At 43.8% G+C, this 18097-nt stretch overlaps 1 protein-coding gene and 1 pseudogene across 1 annotated transcript; both read right to left on the bottom strand.

Moving 5' to 3' along the window:
* Positions 1–2017: 2017 nt before the first annotated feature.
* On the bottom strand, positions 2018–2116 carry LOC115503628 (annotated as a pseudogene).
* A 5703-nt stretch (positions 2117–7819) lies between these two features.
* On the bottom strand, positions 7820–16759 carry NUDT19 (nudix hydrolase 19). Its single transcript, XM_030299154.1, has 3 exons — positions 15906–16759; positions 9767–9974; positions 7820–8364 (listed from the first exon to the last, which is right to left on the bottom strand). Exons 1-3 carry the CDS (start codon positions 16605–16607, stop codon positions 8159–8161), a joined length of 1116 nt encoding a protein of 371 aa, XP_030155014.1. The 5' UTR covers positions 16608–16759; the 3' UTR covers positions 7820–8158.
* Between the last annotated feature and the right edge of the window lie 1338 nt (positions 16760–18097).

Genomic DNA, 18097 nt, shown 5'->3' with positions numbered 1-18097 from the left:
GTTTCTGAGCTCTTGATTTTATTCCGTTGGTCTGATACATCTGTTTACATGCCAGTAAAATACCGTGTTGATAGCTTTGCAACATAGTTTGAAGTCGGGAAGTGTAATGCCTCCCCTTTTTTCTTTCTCAGGACTGCTTTTGCTACTTTGAGGTCTTTTGTATTTCCACATGAATTTTAAGATTGTTTTTTTCTATTTCTCTAAAAAATGTTATTGAAATTTTTATAGGGAGTGATTGAAGCTACAGATGGTTTGGAGTTATACGGACATTTTAACAATATTAATCCTTCCAATCCATGAACACAGGCTCTCTTTCCATTTGCATCTTCTTCAGTTTTCTTCATCAATGTATTATAGTTTCCAGCGTAGAGATCTGTCTCCTCAGTGGTTAAATTTTTTCCTAAGTACTTCGTTGTTTTTGATGCTATTGTAAATGAAACTGTTGTATTTCTTTTTCAAATAATTTGCTTTAGTGTACAGAAATGCTACTGATTTATGTTCACTTTTAAATACTACAACTTTAGTGAATTCATCTATTATATCCAAGTTTTTCAGTGGAATATTTAGGATTTTTTACATATACCAAATTTTCTATGTATATAAAATTATGTCCCCTGCAAATAGAGATAATTTTACTTTGTCCTTTCCAATTCTAATGCCTTTTACTTCTTTTTCTTGCCTGATTGCTCTGGTTAGGACTTCAAGTACTATGTTGAATGGAAGTGGTGAAAGTGGGCACCCTTGTTTTGTCCTGATCTTAGAGGAAGATGTTTCAACCTTTCACCACTGAGTACGATGTTGGCTGTGGGCTTGTCATCTGTGGCTTTTATTATGTTGAGGTACATTCATTCTGTACCTAATTTATTGAGTTTTTATCATGAATGGATACTGAATTTTGTCAAGTGCTTTTCTCCATCTATTGCAATAATCATGTGGTTTTTTACTTTTTATTCTATTAGTATGATGCATTATATTTATTGATTTGCATATATGTTGAACCATTCTTGCCTCCCAGGGTTGAATCCCACTTGATCATGGTGTATGATCCTTTTAATGTGCTGCCAAAGTCCATTTGCTAGAATTTTGTTTAGAATTTTTGTATCTACTGTATATCTATCAGGGATATTATCCTGTAGTCTTTTCTTGTGGTGTCCTTATATGGCTTTGATATCAGGGCAATGCTAGCCTTATGACCTTGGGAGTATCCCCCCTTCTTCAATTTTTGTAAGTATTTGAGAATTAGTGCTAATTCTTTAAATGTTTTGTAAAACTCACTAGTGAGGCCATCTGGTCCTGGGCTTTTCTTTTTGGGGGAGGTTTTTGATTACTGATTCAACTTACCCCTTATTGGTCTGTTCAGATTGTCTATTTCTTCCTGATTCAGTTTTTGTAGAGTGTATGTTTCTAGAAATGTTATCCAGTTCGTTATTTCCCTTGTTCTGCTAACTTTGGGCTTAGTTGGTTCTTTTCCTAATTAGGTTTCAATACACTTAATCTCAGTTTTTCCCTCTGAATAAAATTAACCCATTTTTGCGTATTGCCATGGTTGACCTTCATTCCTATTTGAATTGTTTTACTCTAAGCCTCTGGGTTTTGTTTCATTGCCACTCACACTGATTTCTGTCTTTTGCATTAGGGGTTATGCTTTGTTTTTGACTGATCTGAAAAGTGACTATTCTATTTTTAACTCTACTAGCTACTTTTGCGTTTAAAAACACACAAGTATTTTTTTCAGTTTTTATTATTATTATTATTATTATTATTATTATTATTTTTCGAGAGAGAGCACGAGTGCACAAGCAGGGAAGGGGGCAGAGGGAGAGAGAGAAAGAGAAAGAATCCCAAGCAAGCTCCACGCTCAGTGCACAGCCCCACGCGGGGCTTGATCCCACGACACTGGAATCACCACCTGAGCCAAAATCAAGAGTCGGACCCTCAACTGAGAGCAACCCAGCCACCCCTGTAAGTTTTTATTTTAATCACCTGGTGCTCATCACAAGCGCACTCCTTAATCCACAAAAATATGGAACCCTTCATGAATTTGTGTGGCATCTTGCACAGGGGCCACTTGTCTGTATCGTTCCAAGTTGAGTACCAATGCTGCTGAAGCGAGCACCTACGCAGGTGTTTGTCACAAAGCTGCGGCTGTTGATTTCATCCTCTCCTGTTTTTTTCTCATTCCTCCCATAGCCACTTCCTGTTTCAGATAACATAATCTGGGATTATTTAACCAAATTATTTTTATGAAAAAGACATGTTTTTTGTTTCTTTTTTTTTTTTAACTTTTTTTTCAATGTTTATTTATTTTTGGGACAGAGAGAGACAAAGCATGAACGGGGGAGGGGCAGAGAGAGAGGGAGACACAGAATCGGAAACAGGCTCCAGGCTCTGAGCCATCAGCCCAGAGCCTGACGCGGGGCTCGAACTCACGGACCGCGAGATCGTGACCTGGCTGAAGTCGGCCACCCAGGTGCCCCTTTTGTTTCTAAAATAGGTTAAAATATGAATTATTTTTAACGCAGTATTTTACATATTATTCACACTTATCTCCTATATTTAATTGATTTTCACACTCACCATTTAGACTTCTACCACATCCTTCTACTTTAAAAGTTTTTATTTTGATTAATCTCTCACTCAGCCATAGTGTTTCTATCAAGTGAGTTTTTTCAGAACAGATGGAATTTTCAGAGCCCAGATGTAAATGAAAATTTATCGGTGGCTTTCAAGCAATAGAATTATTGAGTACATACATCCTTGTCCCCCACTCAGTATATCCTGTTATTCTGTGACACACACTCAGAAGCCTGATTCTCTGCCCTTGTGAGCAACCTTCTGTTTTTCTTCCTGAAAATCTGTGCATTATCTTTGAAATTCAATACTCATCCAGGTACTGGACAATTTCTGTTAATTTTCCTTTGGCTACAGCAGGACCTTTTTATCTGAAGATCAACATTTTCCTTCAGCTCGAGGAAACTTTATTCTCTTCTCTAAATAAGGCTCTCCTAGGGGCACCTGGGTGGCTCAGTCGGTTGAGTGTCTGACTTCGGCTCAGGTCATGATCTCATGGTTCATGAGTTCAAGCCACGCATCAGGCTCTGTGCTGACAGCTCGGGGCGTGGAGCCTGCTTCAGATTCTGTGTCTCCCTCTCTCTCTGCTCCTCCCCCACTCAGGCTCTCTCTCTCTCTCTCAAATGTAAATAAAAACATTAAATAAACAAATAAGGCTTTTCTTCCCTTTGTCCTGGAATTTTCTTTTATTCATGCCAGTAATCCACATGTTGGGCGCCCATCTTCATCTGTTTTCCTGAGGTGGTAGTAACAGAGAGACCCAAGAACAAACATAGTTCAGAGATCCAGGTTTGCTTTAAGGCAACAACATGTGCAAAGATCCTGAGGTGGGAAAGAACTTTGAGTAAGTAAAGAAGACCTTCTGACGGGAGTGTAGAAGGAGACGGGTGTATGAGATCAGAGAGAAAGGTGGGATCTTGCAGGCCACAGTGAATTTAGGTTTTAAGTGTGAAGAAAAGCCACTGAAGGGTTTTGATGAAGGCGGTGACAGGACATGACTTACATTTCTATGCAAGAGCACTTTTCCAGTTCAATAGGAGAGCATCATGAGGTTAAGAATGAAAATGGAGGGGGGGCATCCAAGTGGCTCAGTCGGTTAAGTGTCTGACTCCTGATTTTGGCTCAGGTCATGGTCTCACAGTTTATAAGTTCGAGCCCCGCATCAGACTCCATGCTGAGTGTGGAGGCTGCTTAGGATTCTCTCTCTTTTCCTCTCTCTCTCTGCCCTTTCCCTGCTTGCACACACTCTCTCTGAAAATAAATAAAAAAGAACACAATAAATCTCTTAAAAAAAAAAATGAAAATGGAGAGACTGGCCCTTACATTCGTTGCAGGGCTACCGTGGCTCAACTAAGGTGATGACAGTGCACAGCACAGACGATGGGAATTCCAAGACAATTGGGGGCAATTGAATCAACAGGACTTGCTACTCACCTGGATATAGGAATAAAGGAGAAGGAGGACTTTTAGGAATATAGGATATAAGAGTAAAGGAAAAGAACGACTAATATTTTTGGCCTAAATAACTGGTAGGTTTCTGGTATAGGGAAGACTGCTGAGGGAACCTCCTTAAAAGGGAAAATTATAGGGGCACCTGGGTGGCTCAGTCGGTTAAGCGTCTGACTTTGGCTCAGGTCATGATCTCGCGGTCCGTGAGTTCGAGCCCCACGTCGGGCTCTGTGCTGACCGCTCAGAGCCTGGAGCCTGCTTCGGATTCTGTGTCTCCCTCTCTCTCTGACCCTCCCCCGTTCATGTTCTGTCTCTCTCTGTCTCAAAAATAAATAAACGTTAAAAACAAAATTTAAATTAAAAAAAAAAGGAAAATTATATAGGTTAGGAAACAAGCTTAATGGTTTTCACAGAGGGACCCCCAGATTAATGATTTATATTTTCTTTCATGTAACAAGCAAGAGGTGAGCAGTCCAAGCCTGGCAGGCAGTTATGCCCTACCGTCTGGCTTCTCTTTCTGGGTCCCAGGGAACTGCTTCAGTGGCCACAATGTCCAGCCAGTGAGAAGGAAAGAGAAAGCACAGGGCAAGCAATTTCCTTTTCAAAGGACAGCACCTGGAGGTTGTGACCTTGGGTGCTTACCTCACCCAAGGACAGTAGAGAGTTTGGGAAAAAGTCCTGAGAGGCTCTAACAGCTAAAGGTCAGTTAGAGGAGAAGAAGTTAAAAAGACGAGTGGCTAAAGAGCGAGGAGGAAGTGGAAAACGCCAAAGTTGCAGACAAGTTAAAAACAAAATAGGGGTTTGAGAAGAAACAATAAAATAGCTACATATGCCCAAATATGAGGGCCCTTCCCCCACAATTATCCCTCAGAAGCCCCCTTATATCTGAGCCCTTTGTGTCTCCCACAGTACAGCACACTCTTACAAACAAAGAACCATGAGGACAAGCCATGTTAACCTGAAATACTGACGCCAGCCCAGTTTGGGATTCCCATGGAAGTTGTTCAAAGGAATCAGAAAAAAGTTGTAGGTAGTGAAAATGAATACTGACTTTGTATTAATTCCTGAGTTTGTCCCTTCAGTTTCAAGAAACTGTATAGTATCGTAGAAAATGGGTTTTCCTGGCTGTGTCCCAAACAAGATGGCAGGCAGTAGGGATACGAGCATGGGCAGGAAGGGGACTTGAAGGAGGAGCCATGGGAACAAGTGGTCAGCTTTCTGTTTCTGCATCTGAGGCCCAGGTAGCTTGAATACAGGAAGTAAGAGAGAGCATATGGTAAATGCCACAAGCACTCACGAGCTAGGCTCTAAAACAACACTCTTTTTCAGTTCAGGAGGGTGGCCCTATTTTGTGCCAGGGCACTAGGGTATTGTGACAGCTGGAAGTCATGTGACAGTCTCCCAAAAGGCATCCTTGGAAAGGAGACAAAGGTTTCATTCAGATGAAAACGACAACAAAAATACATCTTTATGCGGAAAAGTTAACTCACGTTACTTGTCACATCTCCCCCAAATCACCCACTGAACCATGTAACTCCAGCAAAAACGGTGCAGGACTAGAAAGGTTGGGAAAGGCAGTGTCATGCGGTCTTTTGACCCTCCCCCCGCTGCCTAAGTATGGGCCTTGAGCCTGGAAGGCTTCCCTACTGAGGAAAGAGTCCTCACAGCCCACGCTGGCCTCATCACCTTTGTGTGGGAATGTCTTTCCCTGTTTCAGACTCAACGTGTACTCCTTTGCTCTGCACAAGCGTGTGCATCAGATGACACCTGGCCAGCCCCGTATTATATGTGTCCACTGCAGCGAGATGGGGTCCTTCTGTAGCACAACAGGTGTGCGTGCAGGTCACTTGCCCTGTGTTGGCTACAGGGAGAACACCTGTGGGCCATGGGGGACTGACGCACGGTACTGGAGCTGATTTTACTCTGCTTCTTCTCTATGTGAATCGGGCATTATTCCATCCAATGCTTGGCTGTGTTGTGGTGTCCTTGGCGACTGGAATCCCCAGACGCAGTGGGCAGAACTGTTGGCTCTTCTGCTTTTGGTGATAGGTAATAGATGTCACTTGCTTAACAGAGAATCAGGTGCCACTCAGCGGCGGCGCTAATCAGCTGTGTGGGTCTGTCCTCAGTTTTCTAACTGGCAAAACAATGGTGTTCACGGAGTTCTCTTCCAGCTACATTCTGGTTCCTGTGAGAGTGAAAGAATATGATGCCCAAAGCCAAAGTCAGTAAGGAGGACTTTTGTAGGTGCAGGAGCCGGGGGAATGCTAACAGTATATGGTTCTCACAGTTTACATGTTGGAACCATTCACTGAAGAAAGACTTTCCTTTAGATCAGAGATTCTCAACCTTGGCCAGATGATTGCTGTGGACAGCTGTCCTATTTATGGTAGGATATTTAGCCGCATCCCTGGCCTCTTCCCACTAGATGGTAGCAGCATCTCACTCTCAGTTGTGACCACCAAAAATGTTTCCAGATACGGCCAAATGTCTCCTGAAGGGCAAAAGTGGCCTCCCTGGATGGAGAACCACTTATCTAGATGGTTTCCTCTAGTCAAGGTTAAGTAATACAGGGGCACCTGGGTGGCTCAGTTGGTTAACTGTCTGAGTTTGACTCAGGTCATGATCTTTAAGTCTGTGAGTTTGGGGGCGCCTGGGTGGCGCAGTCGGTTAAGCGTCCGACCTCAGCCAGGTCACGATCTCGCGGTCCGGGAGTTCGAGCCCCGTGTCGGGCTCTGGGCTGATGGCTCAGAGCCTGGAGCCTGTTTCCGATTCTGTGTCTCCCTCTCTCTCTGCCCCTCCCCCGTTCATGCTCTGTCTCGCTCTGTCCCAAAAATAAATAAAAAACGTTGAAAAAAAAATTAAAATTAAAAATTAAAATTAAGTCTGTGAGTTCGAGCCCCGCATCGGGCTCTGTGCTGACAGCTCAGAGCCTGGAGCCTGCTTCTGATTCTGTGTCTCCCTCTTTCTCTCTCTCTGCCCCTCCCCAGCATCATGCTCTGTTTCTCTCTCTCTCTCAAAAATAAACAAAATGTTAAAAAAAAAAAAAGATTAAGTAATATACATATACTTTATTGATCAATACCACTATTTTATAGGTAGGAAAAATAAGACATTTCATGAAAAATAAAGTCCATCATATGATACATAATATAGTCAAAGATCTGAAACAGAATTAGTGTCTTAAACATTTCACATCTTTAATCAATAAACATTATTCCTCTTAAGAGGTGAAAAAATGACCCATATTAAAAACCATTGAAAATAAGCATCATTAATAAAACACCATTAAATGATGAATAGTTCTACATCTCTTTAATCTCTTTGTATTTATTAGCTACTGCTCCCCAGAGTAAAAATAAATATGGTTTTTGTTGTGGCTTCATACTTCTTTAAAATGGGAACTAAAAGGTTTCCAATTTGGTAGGCCTAATCACTAATGCCTTTTGGTATCAAACAGATTTGTGTGTTAATCATCGAGCTAAAGACATAACAAGAAAATAACGTCACCTGAGTGTCATCTCAGTGTGCTATTCACATGTAATCAGACACCCTTCAACTAATCTCACGGGCAAGTCTAAGGAATTCATGGCTGCACCTCCTCAGCACGTCAAGGAAAGCGCTAATGCAGTGGACAGTTAAAAGACAACGGCAGTAGAACATCTTATTTAAACTTTTAATAATAAAATAATACAGAAGTGGATGGGTGCCTGGGTGCTTCAGTTGGTTAAGTAGCTTGATTTCGGTTTGTGAGTTCAAGCCCCATGTCAGGCTCTGCGATGACGGCATGGAGCCTGCTTGGGATTCTCTCTCTCCACTCCTCCCCTGTTGGCTCTCTCTCAAAAGTAAGTAAATAAAATAATAATTCAGAAGTGGAAGCCCTTGTGAGGTTTTCTTCCCCCCTCATTCTGGGAACAGGATCATTAATAATTAATTACATTTGTGTGATACCATGAGGTTTAAAGGATGAAATAAGCAAGAGAGCACTATATTACGCTTGAAATGTATATTATACTATATCAGATTAGACTATTGGTACTAGATTGTACAAAGGTCCTTATGCTCCAAGCAAGTCCAGTCGACCTCCGGTATTCAGCAGGACAACTTCAAGCAAGCCAGCTTACAAGCAAGCAGTCCTCTATAGATGGCTCTGACTTACTACGTAGGTCTTAGGATAAACATGTTTATGCTTTGACTGGACAGTCACGTGGACACTGTACACATGGCGGCTGTGTAACACCATTCGGTGAAATGTCTTGCCTTCCTTCATGATTTCTCCAGTCTTTTTTTCTGTGGACATAACATTCTCTACAAAGTCTGAATCTTCTAAGTACAGTTCATCTCCTGAAAAATAACATTTTGAGCCCACAAAGTGTTATTTTATAAAACATTCCAATATATTAGTGACATGCACATCGGTATCGATCTATGTCATGTGTTTGGAACGGAGATAGGTGTTAAGTAACTCCGATTTTATGAGCCTACCTCAATGTCTTTCTCGTGTTTTTAATACCCACACCCCCCAATTCCCCATTCCCCAGCCAAAAAGTTTCTTTGGGCACATAAGTATTTATGACTTGGCATTTTTCATCACGAATTATAACTTTTAGGCTAACCCATGACTCTTTATCCTAGTTGGTATTAATATTGGCCTTGATACCCATACATTTTTGGGTTTCAGTGTGGGCTGTTCTAATAATTTTAAAGTTAAATTACATAAATTATCATTTACACATCAAAACTGCTAAACCGTACTACTGTAGGATGAGTAACAACTATTGTCGCTATTGTAAACTGAGACAAGTAACCATGAGCAGGTCACAAAGCCCCACCCATAAAACCATGGCACCTGGGTGGCTCAGTCGGTTAAGTGTCCGACTTCAGCTCAGGTCATGATCTCACCGTTCATGGGTTCAAGTCCTGTGTTGGGGTCTGTGCTGACAGCGCAGGGCCTGGAGCCTGCTTCGGATTCTGTGTCTCCCTCTCTCTCTACCCTCCCCTGCTAATGCTCTGCCTCTCTCTCTCTCTCTCTCTCTCAAAAATAAATAAACATTAAAAAAAATTTAAAAGGTAAACTGCCACAAAACCCCCACCTAGCACTTACCCCACAACAATCAACTGCCAACAGACTCCCTAATTCAAATAAGTCGACAATTTCTCCTAATTCAAGTTCTTAACAGAGTGTAGTTAAAAACACAAGTTTTCAACTTCATAACTCATTCTCAAAATTCAAAATTAAAGTGTAAAAAAGTGAGATATCATATGAGAAAGAGCTTTGTAAACATTTAGGAAACATTTAAATAAACATGTGTGTAGACAAAGTGACTTACTTAGAACTTTGGGTTATAATAAACACCATGGATATTTTATGGACTTGGACCTTACTTAATAAACTGCTGTATTGTGTAAAATAGATGGTAATTCATGTCTCTGTGTTGCACAATACTGCCATACAGCCCAGTGCATTAAATGTGAATACTACGGTGCTGGGCGCCTGGGTGGCTTTGGTTAAGTATCCAACTCTTGATTTCGGCTCAGGTTATGATCTCACAGTTCATGGGTTTGAGCCCCGCATCGGGCTCTGCACGGACAGTGTGGAGCCTACTTGGAATTCTGTCTCCTCTCTCTCTGCTCCTCCCCAGTTTGTATGCTCGCTCTCTCTCTCTCTCTCTCTCTCTCTCTCAAAAATAAATAAACTTAAAAAAAAAAAAAAAAAGAAGAAGAACACTGTGCTTCACTGACTTACCTGGTAAAAGCTGGAGCATTGCATCAGCAGTTAAAAATGTGATCGGCAGCCATCTTTCCATCTCTTCCAATGCACCATCCAAACAAAATTTGTGCAAGTCAGAGAGAGAGGCAAAGTTTCCAAGCCTTCTTATTTCGTAGAACTGTGGGGGTGCTAACCAAATTTTTTTCGATATGAAACTCTCAGTTGTCTCTGATGGAGATGACCACTGTGGAAGACAATGGCCAGGGTTTTAAGGTTTATTCCAGAGGCAATGGAAGATTTGAAATCATTAGATCAGTACCCAAATCTAACTGACGTCGTACAATTAATGTATTAATGTGCCTTGCTAGAATCCTCTAAGACAACATGAAAAGATTTGGTTAATGAAATGTAGGCTGACCTTCCACCCTCACAAGAGGTTGGTTAATGGGACGCTGATCCTAAGGACCAATAAATCAACTAGGATAGATCACCAAGCATTGACCTGGGGGGGGTTGTTCAGCAGAGAAGGCAGAAGATGCAAGAAGGCAAGCTGGTTCTGGTCACTCCCAGGGGAAAAAGAAGTCTGTCCGGTGTTAACTCATGAAAGCAGATTAAGAATTCAGTGCCCATTCATTCCACCCACAAACGGGTGCCTTGGGTAGGCCCTGGGGAGGTGGTGAACAAGACAAAGCTCTCTCAGGCCCTATGGGGCCTTCAGCAATCAGAAAGTAGCATGACAAGTTCACATGTTACGATGGGGTAAAGAGGAGCAAAAGGAGCTTTCAGGAAGGTCAGGAGGCATGACTCAGCCTATCGTTCCAGGAATGTAATAACAGCAGAGTATCAGGGCACCTGGATGGCTCAGTCAGTCGAGCATCTGACTCTTGATTTCTGCTCAGGTCTTGATCTCATAGTCAGTGGGACTGAGCCCCATGTTGGGCTCTGTGCTGAGAGCGCGGAGCCTGCTTGAGATTCTCGCTCTCCCTCTCAAAATAAATAAACTTAAAAACTAATAATAACAGCATAGTACCAACCAGACAGCATTTGCCCATTTAACTTAAGTGACCTGACTGCTGTGACCTTTCCTCCTTCCCAAGCCTTACTTCCATACACATTTAGATAAAAGGAGTTGATTCAGCGAATATGAAATAACCCCAAAGGGGTCTTTCTTTAACGGACTGACGAAATATCCATTTACACTGATGGAAACTGATTCTCATGCCCAATCTAGGAAGTTGAAATTGATTTCTGCCATGGATAACTATAGGCCAAAGGTGTAAAAGCTTGTACGTGCCTAAACTTCCCCCTGAGGAATGCATATGGTTAATCTATGGGACCAAACAATCTACTTATAAGATCACCTCGGGTTATTCTCAACTTGCCAAGGCTGCATTTTGGAAAACAATGCTCGGGCCTCAAAGGACCACCCACTCTGTAAGTTATTTACATAGAACTCTCTTTTATCAATTCCACACGAGTTCAGTGATAACAATCAAGATGAAGGGCTAAACAATAGGTACAACCCATTTAATTCAACCTATTCAGGTTAGTCCAGACCATAGGTTAAGAGAGCTTATCATTTATTGGTTACTTGTTACTTGTAATGCACTGCTCACAAAACCTTTGACACTTTAGGCCAGATAATTATTTGTTGTGGGTGACTGTCTTGTACCCTAAAGGATGGTCAGAGGCATCCTTGAGCTCTACCCAGTAGAAGCCAGTAGAACTACCCAAACTAGGAAACTCAAACACATCTCCAGACATTGCCAAATGTATCTAGGGGTGGGTGGGTGAATCATCTCCTGTTGAGAATCACCGGCCTTGACTAGGTTAAGAACTGCTGCTTACTGAAATCTTTCCAGGGGCGCCTGGGTGGTTCAGTTGATTGAGCATCTGACTCGATTTTAGTTCAGGTCATGATCGCAGCAGGGTCATGCGATCGAGCTCGGCATCAGGTTCTGCACTGAGCATAGAGCCAGCTTAAGATTCTCTCTTTCCCTCTGTCCTTCTCCCCAACTCATGTGCTCGCTCTTTCTTTCTGTCCCTCTAAAATAAAAAAAAAATAAAAAATATCCTCTTCCAGCCATCAGTGCTAGAATTATCTTTCTCCAACATGATATAAACAATAGAGAAGTGGACAAAATCTATGAATCAATCATTTTCAGACAATGAAAAATGCAGAATTGTAATTTGTGAGAAAAGAAAAACAAATGAGGTGAACTCTACCATTGCCAAGATTTTCTGCCTAAAGGTAATCGTCAGATCACAGCAAAAGGAAAGAGAACCTAACCTATACCATTCTCACTGACTTACTGAGGAGACAGAGAACAGAGTTTGGAAAGGCCCATACAGGCTAGAATATGGAAGACATGGTACCTGAGAGGAGGGATCTATATAGAGTAGAGCTCCTAAAATCTGTATAGGATGCCCTTAGTCTTTGCAAAACACTAATCTATGCCAGCATAAGATGAAACCACATGACATTGGAAAACATGCTTTCTAAGAAAAGAACAGTTACTTGGGGACTTTACGACTAATACTTTCTAGGACTCACCTAGGGCCAGGAAAAATTTCCTCCAACCACAGTGGAGAGACCTTGTTGAATATAAGGGGCATTCAGCAGAAGGGTCTCATTAGAAGTGCAGCTGATAGAATAAAGGCTATCATAGAACTACTCTAAAACCACTTTTAAAAAATAAGAGGTGCCTGGGTGGCTTAGTTGGTTAAGCGTCCAACTCTTGATTTTGGCTCAGGTCATGATCTCACGGTTCATGAGTCCGAGCCCCACATCGAGCTCTGCCCACTGACAGCACAGAGCCTATCTGGGATTCTCTCTCTCTCCGCCTCTCTCTCCAAACAGAAACTTAAAAAAAAAAAAAATCTCAAGAAGATCAAGTTAATTTGCAATAACAACTTCCTGCCAGGAAAAGTTCAACAATCTCTAAAGGAACATAACAAAATCCAGTACTCATAAAAATCACAATATCCAACATCCAATAAAAAATTGCAAGACCCATGACAGGAAAGCAGCAAAATGTGACCCCTAACTAGAAGACAAATTGGTCCATGGACACTACAGAGATGATGGAATTAGTAGAAAGGGGCATTAAAACCACTGTTGTAAGTATGTTCCATTGACTCAAAGACATAAAGGAAAATATGAACAGGATAAGAGAAATAGAAAATATTTTTAAACTAAATGGAACTTCTAAAAATGAAAAGTATCTGAAATGAAAAACACACAGGATGCTATTTACAGCAAGTTAGATGCTACATAAGAAAAGAGAAAAAGAACTTGAAAACGTAGCAGAAGAATCTATTCAAGATAAAGCACAGAGATAAAATACTTGAAACAAAATGAACAAGTTATCAGTTACATTCTCAAGTAGTCCAACATAAATGTAATTGGAGTCCCAGAAAAGAGGGGGAGGTGAAAAATATCTGAAGAAACAAATAACAAAAAGAAAACCATGCACATTGTAATCAAATTGATGAACACCAGTGACTAAGAAGAAATATTTAAAGTAGCCACAAACACAAAACAAACACATTAGGCACAGAGGACCAAAGAGTTAAAAGCAGATTTCTCATCATAAATTATACAAACCAGAAAATACCAAAGCAACATCTTTAAGCACTGAGAGAAACAAACAAACAAACAAATATGTTAACTTGGAATTCTATACCCAGCCAAAATATCTTTCAAACAAATGGAGGCAAAATAAAGTATTTTTCAGGTAAACAAAATTCACAAGATTCATTGTCAGAAGACCTGAAATACAACACATATTAGAGGATGTTCTTTGGGCCAAAAGAAACCAGTTGTAGATTTTAATCTGCACAAAGGTATGAAGAGCAGTAATAATGGTAAATATGCAGGTAAACATAAAAGACATTTTCTACTCATTGTTGCAGTCTTTCGAAGATTGACTGTTTAGGGAAAATTAATCAATGCACTATAGAGTTCATAATAACAATAAAAGTCAAATGTATGACAACAATAGCTATTGGACATGAGGGGAGAAATGCAGGTATACTGTTGTCAGGTTCCAACATGATACATGATGAAAGCTATGTATTGCAAACCCTAGAGTAACCACAAAGAAGATTAATTAATAAGTCAATAATGGAGGTAAAACAGAGTCCTTAAAATACTCAAATAATACAAAAGGAGTCAGGAAAAGAAAAACACACAAAGAATAGATAGGACAGATAACAAACTAAAAGATGGTAGGTTTGAATTAATATAAATACTTAAATATATAAACATATATAAATATAAATGATGTAAACACTCCAGCTAAAAGGCAGAAATTATACTACTGATAAGAAAAGGTAGGGGCGCCTGGGTGGCGCAGTCGGTTAAGCGTCCGACTTCAGCCAGGTCACGATCTCGCGGTCCGTGAGTTCGAGCCCCGCGTCAGGCTCTGGGCTGATGGCTCAGAGCCTGGAGCCTGTTTCCGATTCTGTGTCTCCCTCTCTCTCTGCCCCTCCCCTGTTCATGCTCTGTCTCTCTCTGTCCCAAAAATAAATAAACGTTGAAAAAAAATTAAAAAAAAAGAAAAGGAAGACTATGTGCTGCCTACAAGAAACATACTTTATTTTTATTCAAAAAAAAATTTTAATGTTTATTTATTTTTGAGAGAGAGAGAGAGAGAGTGTGTGTGTGAGCAGGGGAGGGGCACCCCCCCCACACACACACACACAGAATCTGAAGCAGGCTCCAGGCTCTGAGCTGTCAGCACAGAGCCCAATGCAGGGCTCAAACTCACGAACCATGAGGTCAAGACCTGAGCCTAAGTCAGATGCCTAACTGACTGAGCCAGCCAGATGCCCCAGAGGGTATTTCATAATAACCAAAGGGTCAATCCATCAAGCTTTAACAGTCCTATATGTTTCGGCAGCACCTTACAAGGAAGCTTCAAAATACCTGAAGCAAAACCTGATAGAGAAAAAGACAAATTCACAATTACTCATTAAAAATGTCAGCATTCCTGGGATGCACCTGGCTGGCTCAGTCTGTAGGGCATGTGACTCTTGGTGTCAAGGTTGTGAGTACAAGCACCCCGTTGGGTATGAAGATTACTTAAAAGAAAACAAATCTGAAAAAAAATGTCAGCATTCCTGTCAGTATCTGATGGAACAAGAAAACACTATGGAAGAGCTGAAAGACACTACCAACAAATTTAACCTAATTGCCATTTTTCCAAACTCTCCAGCAAGCACAGAACATATTATTCTTTTTAGGTGCAAAAGGAACAATCACCAAGGTAGACCATATTTGTGGCCATAGAAAAAGTCTCAATAAATTTAAGACTGAAATCATATAAAGTATGTCCTCTGAGGACATAATTATACTGCATGGAATGGAGTGGGCATGAAATGAGTTAATGCAGGGAACGTGCTCAGGAAGGAGCCTGGCACCTGAACAGCACTGCACAACTCCTGGGATCTCCCCAAGGGCTCTCTTGGGGGGAAGCACCTGAGAGGCAGAGTCAAGGCCTCTCGAAGAAGCAGAGGAGCACTTCACCAAGGTCCTGGCTTTGGCCTGCAGGGTTGAGAGTGGGGCAACCTGGTTGCCTTGCTCGCTCAGTCACTTATCGGCTGTATGGCTCTGAGGAAGATACAGACAGTCCCGACTCTGGTTCTACTTACAATTTTGCAATTCTAGGATGCTGCAAAAACCATACACATTCAAGCAGCAAAGTTACTTTTGAATTTTGATGTCTTCCCGCAGCTAGGTACTCACCACCGGTAGTGCCGGGCAGCAGCAATGAGCAAGCTCCCAAGTGAGTCGTGTGATCCTGAAGGTAAACAATTGATGATACCCTTGCGTTCATTCTGTACCATTACCACCTTTGTTGCCCACTTTCAGCATTCAATAAATTACATGAGCTATTCAACACTTCGTTATAAAATAGGCTTTATGTTAGTTGATTCTGCCCAATTGTAGGCTAATGTTAGTGTTCCGAGCACGTTTAAGGTAGGTCAGGCTAAGAGGTTAGGTAGGTTAGGTCCCCGGGCTGTAACCCCATCACAGATGAGGGGGTGGGAAGACCTGTGATTAGCCTCCGTGCTGGGCTTATAGGGAGGTTCCAGATAGGCCTGGGCTGCTGGCGGGGGGCCCTGATTCTCAAGTTCCGGTGGGTCCCCACGCCGGCGCCGCAGGCCCTACCTGGCAGCTCACCACCTCGGTCAAGTCCGGGTAGACGGGCGGCGGCTCCCGCAGGCAGCACAGGAAAAAGGCGGTGTTGAAGCGGCGGCCGCCCGAGCGCGTGAACGGCGTGAGCCAGCCGCCCCAGTCGTGCAGCGCCCAGATGTCGGGCGTGCAGTCGAGGTGCGCACACAGGCTCAGGAAGTGGCGCGGGTCGCGGCGGACGCGGTCGCGCCAGGCGTCCAGGCCCGGCGGCGGCGCGAGGGCGCGTGCGGGCTCGGCCGCGGTGGGCAGGGCGTCCCGCGGCCGCAGCAGCAGCACGCCCGCCTCCTCGAAGGCCTCGCGGATGGCACAGATGCGGGAGGCTACGTCATTCGGCAGCGCCGCGCCGTCCTCGTCGGCGGGGTCGGGCAGCCCCGGGAAGGAGGCTGGCCGCGACAGTGGGGGGCCCAGGCCGAAACGCGGCGGCCCGTGGTGCGGCGCGAAGAGGCGCAGCCAGTCGGCCGAGTGGTCGGCCTTGTCCAGCACGCCCCCCGGGAAGACGTGCGCCCCGGGCAAGAAGCCTTGGCTCTCGGAGCGCTGCAGCAGCAGCAGCCGAAAGCCCTCGGCGGGCGGCGGGGGCGGCGACGGGGCGGCGGGGCCCGGGCGCGCCCAGCCAGCGGCCAGCACCATGGTGGCTGCCCGTCGCCAGCTGCTGGCGCCCGGCCGCAGGGAGCCGTTCATGGCGGGCGGCGGCGTGAGGCTTCCGGGCTCCGGGTTCTGGCGCGGCGGCAGCTCCTGGGCGCCGGTCCTACCGCCCCCGGCGGTCTTCCTGAGCTTGGGGACCCAGGCCCGTGTCACATAGGACGAACTCGAGGCGGGGCGCGCGCAGGGGGCGCCGGGTGAATTCTGGCTGTTAGGCCTACACCCGCGGCGGCCTGTGGGAGGAGCGTTGGCGCCGGGGAGGGCTTGCACATGCCTGGAGTGCCTTAGTTCCCAGCCGGGTCACTGGCAGGACTAGGACTGTCACTGTCCCTGGCGAGGGATTGTTCACAGCCGCCTGACAGGAGGGCCTGCCTGCCTCATCGTCCCCACCCAGGACACTCGGACCGAGAGCAGAAATGCCTAGGGGCATACATGACCTGCCACGTTAAAATGTGATGCAGTATTTTCACCAGGCCAGGTGACACCTAGCCCACCAAACCCCGAGAACTAGGACTTATTCTTAAACCACCGGTCGACACGGAAGTATGTTGTCTTTGACAGCGAAGGAGACCTGAAGGGTAGATCTCTGAGCTTTGCAGGCTCACATGACTCCACCAATGAGAAACTGATGGATGAACCAGATGCCAAATTATGGGTTCCCCACCGCACATCCTGGACGTGAAAGGCACTCTTGCCTCCGGGTACTTTGTCTTGTGTTCTGGACGCCTTTTATTGCCAGGGCACCTGGGACCACCTTAAGCCCTTTAGGTCATTGGATGATTTCCACTTTCATGAGAGATGCTTAATCCAGGCCTAGGGATAGGAATTTCTCTCCACTTCATTTTCTTAGTGACTGTAATACTCCCATGTCCAAGAGAAACATTCCTGTTTCTTAGAGCCTGTTTAAATCTGAATCTTCTCCTTTACGATTCCTTGTCACGTGCCAACAGCTTCTGCGATTGCTGTTACACCTGATCACACATTTGTTACATTTGGGGATGAAATAGAGACTGTTCTTTTGGTGGGCCTCATTTAAGAACTGTCATTTTAATGTGGGTTATTTTGTGGGGGAGGATCCAGACATGGCACTGTCGGTTTTTAGGTTTTTTTTTTAATTAAAAAATATAGGTTTTTTTGGGTTTTTTGTGTGTGTTTTTGTTTTTTATTGGAAGTATGCTCCACGCCCAACATGGGGCTTGAACTCACGACCCTGAGATCAAGAGTAGCATGCTCTACTGATGGAGCCAGCCAGACACTCCTAGGATGGTTTTTCTTAGCATCGTTTTCTAAAGGTACGACTCCCTGTGTACTGACTGCATCCTAGAAACAACAACAACAACAAAAAATGGGACCACACACGGAGAAAAGTACAGGTGGAAGCCAAAGAAGGACACATGTCCTACTTGGAGGGCCAACCAACTTTCATCTACCTTGAGTCTGCAGAATCCACAATTGGGGAACCCTTTCCTGAACTGCTTTGCAAATGCATGTGGCTCTCTGCACTGGGACAATCATTTCAGAACCTGTTG

Source organism: Lynx canadensis, chromosome E2 (genome assembly GCF_007474595.2).
Source record: "Lynx canadensis isolate LIC74 chromosome E2, mLynCan4.pri.v2, whole genome shotgun sequence".
Classification (NCBI taxonomy): domain Eukaryota; kingdom Metazoa; phylum Chordata; class Mammalia; order Carnivora; family Felidae; genus Lynx; species Lynx canadensis.
The sequence above is the reverse complement of the archived record's forward strand: the minus strand, read 5'-3'. Positions and strand labels throughout refer to the sequence as shown.